At 55.4% G+C, this 7,571-nt stretch overlaps 2 protein-coding genes across 2 annotated transcripts; both read left to right on the forward strand.

The window, feature by feature from the left end:
* The first annotated feature begins 119 nt into the window (after positions 1-119).
* BDY24DRAFT_404549 (SGT1 protein-domain-containing protein) lies at positions 120-4,444 on the forward strand. Its single transcript, XM_076642516.1, has 10 exons — positions 120-567; positions 745-832; positions 926-1,173; positions 1,263-1,404; positions 1,497-1,730; positions 1,845-1,925; positions 2,027-2,202; positions 2,293-2,610; positions 2,692-3,449; positions 3,547-4,444. Exons 1-10 carry the CDS (start codon positions 218-220, stop codon positions 4,353-4,355), a joined length of 3,204 nt encoding a protein of 1,067 aa, XP_076492246.1. The 5' UTR covers positions 120-217; the 3' UTR covers positions 4,356-4,444.
* Positions 4,445-5,084: 640 nt separating this feature from the next.
* BDY24DRAFT_242747 (uncharacterized protein) lies at positions 5,085-6,105 on the forward strand. Its single transcript, XM_076636729.1, has 4 exons — positions 5,085-5,456; positions 5,576-5,609; positions 5,710-5,879; positions 5,962-6,105. Exons 1-3 carry the CDS (start codon positions 5,208-5,210, stop codon positions 5,799-5,801), a joined length of 375 nt encoding a protein of 124 aa, XP_076492247.1. The 5' UTR covers positions 5,085-5,207; the 3' UTR covers positions 5,802-5,879; positions 5,962-6,105.
* The last annotated feature ends 1,466 nt before the right edge of the window (positions 6,106-7,571 follow it).

Raw genomic sequence — 7,571 nt, forward strand, 5'->3', positions numbered from 1 at the left:
ACGCTGCGTATACTTCTTCGTGGAACTGAGAGCAGACGCAAAAGTACTGAGGCCAAAAAAAAAAAGAAGGAGGAGAAAGCAAGCGTCGAGCTCACTCGAGATTTCGAGCTGCCCTTTCAGCTCGCTTCCCTCTCTCGTTTGTTTGCCTCCAAACCACGACCCAGTCTCGATCCAAAGAGACCTTCGTTCTATCCACATCTCCCCGTCTCTCACCGTCATGTCCTCCACCTCTCGGCCCTCGCCTTCGATCCCTCAAGACACGCTCTCCCTGACTCTTCACCTCCCGTCCGCTTCCTCCTCCTCCCTCCAAGCCGCTACCGCTCTCGCCGCTCAGATCAACAGCTTCATCGCTTCCGATTTGCTTCCGAAGGGTTGGATCTGGCATAGGGATGAGTTGGAGTTGAAGGTCGTCAACAAGAAGAAGCTTTCTTCGAGCCTGTCGTCGTCGAGCTCGGAGGAGTGGAAGCTCGAGGGCATCCTTCGAGTTGGAGATTCTATAGAGGATGAGTGGGTCGTCGTCTGGTTGATCAAGGAGATCACAAACAAGTGGGAAGGAGTAGTAGGATCGTAAGTATACCATATTTTTCTCTTTTGTAAGCGGCCTTGGGGAAGGGAGGAGGAAGGAGGAGGACTTGCTCGCGAGCTCAACTCCTCCTTTCTTTCCCTTCCCTTCCCTTCCTTCTCTTTCGATTCGATTCGAGCTCACACCCTTCGTTTTCTCGCTCCCGGTTATCTTCTCAACAGAGTCTACGATACCGACGGGGATTTCTTACTTATCGAAGCCGCTCAAGCTCTTCCTTCCTGGGTCACTCCTTCCAACTCGGAGAACAGGGTCAGCTCGAGTCTTCAACTTTGGACCCTTCCCTCCCTCCGTTTCTCTCCCTCTCGCTGACTGACCTCCTTCCTCGACTCTCGCTCTGATCAGGTCTGGATCTCGGAATCTCATCTTCATCTCATCCCTCTCTCGGTCTCCTCTTCCATCTCTACTCGTCCACCGAAACACGAACGAAGACTCAACCTCAACGGAGGAGATCAGGATTCGGACGACGAGGGAGCAGGAGCCGACGGAGGAGGCGATGGATGGATCTCGGAGGAGAAGGCGCTCGAGGAAGTGAGAGCTGGGAGGTGGAGGGATATTGGAGTAGAGAGGGAAGCTTGGGAGAGGATCGCTGGGTGAGTGAGAGCTCACAGAGAACGCGTGTTTTGAGAGTTCAAGTCGAGAGCGAGCTGACTCTCGTCGTCCATCTCGTTTCTTCTCTCAGCTACCCTGCTCAACTCAAAGACCACCAACACCTCACCACCCTCTACCTCCCCATATCCATCGCCAAAGCTCTCGCTCGTCGACCTCAGCTGATTCAGAAAGCGGTGGAGACCTTCTACACGAGGGATCCGACTCAACTCAGGGTGCGTTTCGTTCGCTCTTCCCTCTCAAACCCTTCCTGTTCTCGCCTGTTTCTTCTTCTAAAGCCCTCTTCGTAACTTTTTCGTCCTTCTAGGCCGCAGCCAAGATGCCTCTCTTCCCACCCTCTCCTGCCTCCAACGCCGTCCTCACCCAGATCACGCTCACTCGAACGGCGTACGCTCAGCTCAAGGGACAGGAGTTCTGGCCTAGCAAAGCTTTCGGGAAGGAATGGACGGATCCGATGGGTGGAGAGGTGATCGGGAGTGCGGGTGCGAAGGCGGATGTGGCAGCGGGAGAGAGGGAGTGGAGGGAGAGGGGTGTCAAGGTAGTGAGTCGTCGAACAAAAAGAACGAACGAGAGGCGAGAGGAGAGGAGAGAGAGAGAGGCGCGAGGGATGAGAGTGTTATAGAACTGACTGTTGTTCACGATCGTTCGTTCGCAGGCCGTTGGGTTCGAGATCCTCTGTGGAGAATCGAAGGGAAGAGCAAAGAGTTATCCTTCGTTGGACGCGTCGGAGGAATCGGTTCGTTCCCCATCTCCCCGTCCTTCCCTTCCTCTCCGCTTCTTCGACTAATTCTTCCGCATCCCTATCCTTTCATTCGTTCTTCCTCGCTCCTTCCCTAGTCCTCAGCTCGTCTCTCCGCCCTCCGTCAAGACCCCGAGTTCGTTCGCTACCTCGACACCCTTCGACGAGCAGGCTGGTTCGGAGAGGGAGAGCTCGAAGGGAGTGCAAAGTGGAAGGCGAGAGAGGACGAAGCCGCTAAAGGATGGTTGAAGGTTGGAAAAGGGAATGACGACGAGTGAGTCGAACTTTCAGATGCTGGCTTCCTCTTCGTCGTCGCGTCGTCTGGGCTCACCTGCCTCTCTCTTTCCCTCGTCCGCCGTCACAGATCCACCAGACCTTCGTTCTCGACCCTCTTCCAAGCCGCTCTCTCTCTCCCCGGTCCCGACTCTGCTATCGACCTCGCTCCCCAAGCTCCAGACGACTCGGAAACCTGGTTGGACGTCAACCCTGCTGATCTCGAAACGCTCATGAGGGAACGCTCCTCGGGGATGCCTGGGTTCTCTGCTGCCGCTGGGAGTGGAGAGGGAGGGGAGATGGATGTGGACGAGGAGAAGAAGGGGGTGGAGGAGTTGGAGGATTTGGCGAAGAAGGTTGCTGGATTTGTGGGAGGGAAGGGAGAGATGGACGGGGCGTTGTTCGACGAGTGAGTATTTTTTCTGATTCCCGCCGCGTCTCCACTTCGATCCGATCTCGAGCTGACACCCAATCGTCTTGTTTATCACAGCGAGATGCTCTCAGACGACTCCTCTGGAATCGACGACGACCAAATGGAACGAGACATGCTCGATTCGGACGACGAGGAGGATTCGGACGATGAGGTCGTCGCCAACATGACTTCGTCCATGTCCCTCGAGGAGAAAGAAGCTCGTAAAGCCAAACTCGTTCCTTCCCTTCCAGCAGCCGAGTGGGGTCTTTCGACTCAGAAACCTCAGCCTACCAGCACCAGCGCCGTCGAGCCTCTCCCCTCCTCATCGTCCTCGAAACCCACAACCTCGAAACCCTCCAAAGCCGCTCCCTCCTCCTCTTCCAACCCTCCCCCTACCTTCACAGGCTCCCAAGCAGCTTCCGCTCTCCCCATCTCTACTCCAACTCTTGCTTTCGAAGAACTCGACCGTCAACAGAAACTCAAAGCCCTTCTCAACGATCAAGCCAAAGCTCTCCCTCCCGTCAAGATGAGGCGACCTCTCCTCCCCAGAGACGAGTTCGATGGAGTCGATTCTGACGATGAGTCGGACGATGACGATCAGCCGCAGCTGCAGGAGGTCGGGGAAGGTGGGAAGGGAAAGTGGGGCGAGACGTTGTCGAACGCGTTGGGAGAGGAGGAGATGGAGGACGACGAGGAGGATTTGCCTCAGGTTGTTGGAGAGGTGGAGGTCGACATGGGTCAGGAGGAGGAGGAGTTCTTGAAGTTTGCGAGGGAGGCACTTGGGGTGGATGAGGGGATGTGGGAGGGGATTTTGAAGGAAAGAGAGGGAAGAGGATGTGAGTTTTCGACGTTTTCTTTCCTTTCGTCGTTTCGGACCTTCGACTCCTTCGTCTGCTGACTTATCGTTTGCTGTCTATCCTTCTGTTTATCTAGCGTTTGTACCTCAACCCAAACCAAAGTCTTCGTCGTCCTCGTCGAAGGTGACTCCCTCCTCCTCGTCGGGTCTCAAATCCGCTCAGCACCTCCCTCCTTCGCAGCCAACTCCTCCTCGTCCCACCTCCACCACCTCCTCCAAACCTACCACCGACAAAGCCGCTCCCTCGTCGTCTGGAAAGTCCGTCCGATTCACCAAGAAGCCCTCGTCGAAGGAAGAGACGACTCCCATGCCCGTCCCAGAGGATCCCGTCGTCCCTGGACCTCGAGAACGCGTTAGGAAACCCCAGGAGGGAGCTCCGGACCCTACGTTGGACTCGTTCGAAGCGGTGATGAAGAAGATGGACGAGGAGCTCGAGAGGAGAAAGGAGGAAGCTGCTGCCGGTTCGAGTCGAGGACCGAACAAGAACGCGTCGACGAGCTCCACCTCTCCTCCCAAACGACCAGCATCAACGACCGAACCTTCTGGATCCTCCCCCAAACCTACGAAACGAACTCCTCTCCCCCCTACTTCCGCTCCTTCCACTTCCCTTCCACCAACAGCCTCGCCGATGGATCAAGACGAAGACGACGATTTCGACATCGACGACCCTCTCCTCGCCATGGACGCCGAGCTTCGAGCTGCGCTCATCGCTGCTGGGGACGTGGATTCGGACGACGATCTGGATGGAGATGGGTTGGAAGGAGATCAGGCGATGGACTACAACTTGATCAAGAACTTCTTGGAGAGTTACAAGAGTCAGGGAGGGATGGCGGGACCGGTGGGGAATCTGGTGGGGAGGTTGGGGAAGAAGAGCGGGAAGGAGTAGGCTTGTAGGAGGGGGCGGCGATTCATGTAGTGAGTTTGGTTTGAGTAGGAGAGGAGAGAGAGAGAGGAAAGGAGAAGGAGAAGGATGCGACGCGACGTCGACGCGTCGAACGAAAGACGGCGGCGTCGTTTCTTTCCACAAGGAAACCCTCGAACTCCTCGACTTCTTGCGCATCAAACGGGAGACGGATGGATCGCATCGTGTAGACTTGGGTCAAGGCTCTTTCCCTCCCTGTCCTCCTGCTTCGAACGAAGGTTTTCCCTCCGGTGAGTCGACTCGCATCCCTTCTCCTCTCTCTCGTTCGATCTACACTCCTCTCATATCGGCTCTGATCGGGCTCCTCTCTGTTTTTCTCCTTCTCATCAGCTGTCAAGAGAAGCGGGAACAGAAACGGAACGGATCTTGGAGGCTGCTGCTGATCTCTTCCCTTCCTTTGTCCCACAAGAAGCAGAGAAGGGTTCTGCTGCTCTCTCTCTGTTCCCTCGCTCCCTCTCTTCTTCCACCTGACTGCAGATTTGAAATCTCTCAAGTTTCTTTCATTCCAGAACGTCAAGAAAAAGTGTGTTCTTTTCAGTAGTCCCTCCCTCAAACTCGAGCCGTCATCTCCTTTCTTCCTCCCGACTACATCCTTCTCCTTCTCCTCCTTCCCCCTCTTCTTCCTCCTCTGCTTTTCTTCTTTCTTCTCTACCGCTCTTTTTGATACTATGGCTGGAGATCACGCCTGTAAGTCTCTTTTCTCTTGCTTATCGACGCGGAGACGCGAGACGAGGAGCTCGGGAGAAGAGAGAGAAGACGAGTGTGATCTGAACGAAGGCTGACCCTTTCCTTTCTTCCCTTCTTCCTTCTCTTCTGATGAAAATTTTTGATCTGCTACTCGCCAATCTTCGCTCTCAACCTCCCTCTCGACCGTGTTTCCTCCTTCTCTGCCTTCGACTCGACGCTGTCTCACCCCCGCGGCCTCCACCTTCCTTTCGACCTTCTCCCTCTTCCTCTCTCATCTTCAACTTCTCCTTCCCCAAGGTCCCGAATGCGGAAACACCTTCACTCGACCTCAGCACGTTACTAGACATGCTAGAATACACTCTGGAGAGCGTCCGTACGGTGAGTTCTGCGTCTGTACTCTAGTCTTCAGAGGAATAACGGAAGTGAGAACCGAGCTGACCTTCTCTCCTCCTCCCCTCGGTCTCGTTTGCCTTTCCTTCCTTTCGTTTCGTTTCCAGCCTGCCCCACCTGTCCCGAAGCCTTTCCACGATCGTGAGCCTTGGATCTTGACTTGTTCTGTTAATCTGTTTTCGGTGCAGAACAAAAGCTGACCTCCTCCTCCTCTCGTCGCTTCCGTCCTGCTTTCCCTCAGGGATCTTCTCTCTCGTCACATCTCGAGGCAACACAACCCATCCGGAGCTTTCTCCGTCTCGATCAAGAGGAAGAGACCTACTGGAGCTGTAGAGGAAGACCAAGGGAGGAGAGCTTGTGGGTCGTGTGCGAAGTCGAAGGCCAGATGTGACAGCGAAGAGCCGACTTGCGGTGAGTTGACTCTCTCTTGAGCTTGGGTTTCCTTTGTCTCCAGCTTGAAAGGTGGCTAAACTCTCTTCATCTTCCTTTTCAGGTCGATGCAAGTCGAAGGGAATCAGCTGCTCGTACCCAGAGGAATCGTCGTCGAACGGGGAGAACGAGGCACGATCGTCGTCAGCCTCTCCCCTTCTCGTCGCGTCGTCGTCCGATCCTCTCCCTGAACTCAACACGGATTCGCTCGACTTCCCCGTGGACACCGAGTCCGATACAGTCGTCCTCGTCGTCGAAAATCCTCCCTCTCTCCCTTCCTTCCACCATCAAGGATCTCCCTCCTCTTCCCTCGCCTCGTGGGACTCCTCGTCGGACGCGTCGTTCTCCCTCAACGAACCCCCTCCCCTTCCTTCCCTCACCACCAACGAGTTCCTCAACGCGTCCTACAAGGACGAGCAACCTCCTTCCATGAGATCGTTTGGATTCGGATCGCCATCTCCTCTTCTCCCTACTCGAACACCCAGCGGGATGGAACCCTTCGTCGCGTCGAGTCTCGACTACGCTCTCGCCTCTCCTCCAACTCTCACCTTCCCTACCTCCTTCTACTCTCTCGGATCATCATGGACGGAAACAAGATTCGCGCTCGAACCAGCTGTCGTAGACTCGTCCTGGGGAGGAGAAATGGGCGGGTTGCAGGAGCTGTGCGAGTTCGGATCGCTTGGGTTTGGAGAGGTCGAGGTCCCGTTGAAGGACGACGGGGACTCGTTCGGAATCGTAGGATCGTCCTCACCGCCGGAATCAGGACATACAATCTTCAGCCGAACCTCGAACGAATCCGTCTTGACCTCCTCCTCCGCAGTCTCTACTTTGACTTCCTCTTCTCACCATCACTCGCAATCATCCACTTCAGCCTCCCTCCACTACTCTCCTCCTCCTACCCCTTCAGCTTCACTTCACTACACCCATCCTCAACTTCAGCTCCAAACTCAACTCGAATTCAGCTCTTCCTCCTCCTCCCAACGAACCTCCGAGCCGAGATCCCTCCTCCAGCCCTCCTACCTCCCTCCTTCGCCCCTCCCTCTCACCACCCAAGATCTCTTTGACTACAAAAAACGGCACCAACATCGTCAGGAACGAGATCTCGACACCTTCTTCAACACCTGCTTCCAGTTCCCCGGCTCCCTCTCCTCGTCGTACCTCGGCCCTCCCCTTCCTCCTCCTCCTCCTCCTCCTCTCTTCGAAAGGAGGAAGGTCTCCGGAGAGACCTCGTCGGCGGAGGTGAGAGGGCTCGTCGTCGCAGGCGTAGGAGGAGAGTCGATGGAAGATTCGAGCTCGGGAGGTCAAGCTTCGGTCGGACTCGTGTCGCTGGACGAAGGGACCTTTCCCTCTCTATTTGGGAGGACAGTTGATTCAGAGGAGGATCGCCACCGGATGGGAGCTTGCCAGGAGGGAGTTTGGTCTGGAGATAGGGTTTGTTCAGGCGCAAGTTGATGGTTGAGGAGTGAGTTCCGTCGCGTCGACGCACACGTCGAGTTTCTTCGTCCCTTTTTCGTTTCGTCGTTCCTTTTGTATCCTACAGTAGTTCTCTTTCTCTCGTTGTACTCCTTACGCTGCGGCACACATTTTTTCTCGTACCATCATCTTCCTCATCTCATCTCGTCGCCATCTCGATGTCCTCCTTAGCTCTCTCTCTCTCTCTCTCTTCCTCTCAGC

Source organism: Mrakia frigida (genome assembly GCF_051309035.1).
Source record: "Mrakia frigida strain ATCC 22029 unplaced genomic scaffold BDY24scaffold_53, whole genome shotgun sequence".
NCBI classification, from domain to species: domain Eukaryota; kingdom Fungi; phylum Basidiomycota; class Tremellomycetes; order Cystofilobasidiales; family Mrakiaceae; genus Mrakia; species Mrakia frigida.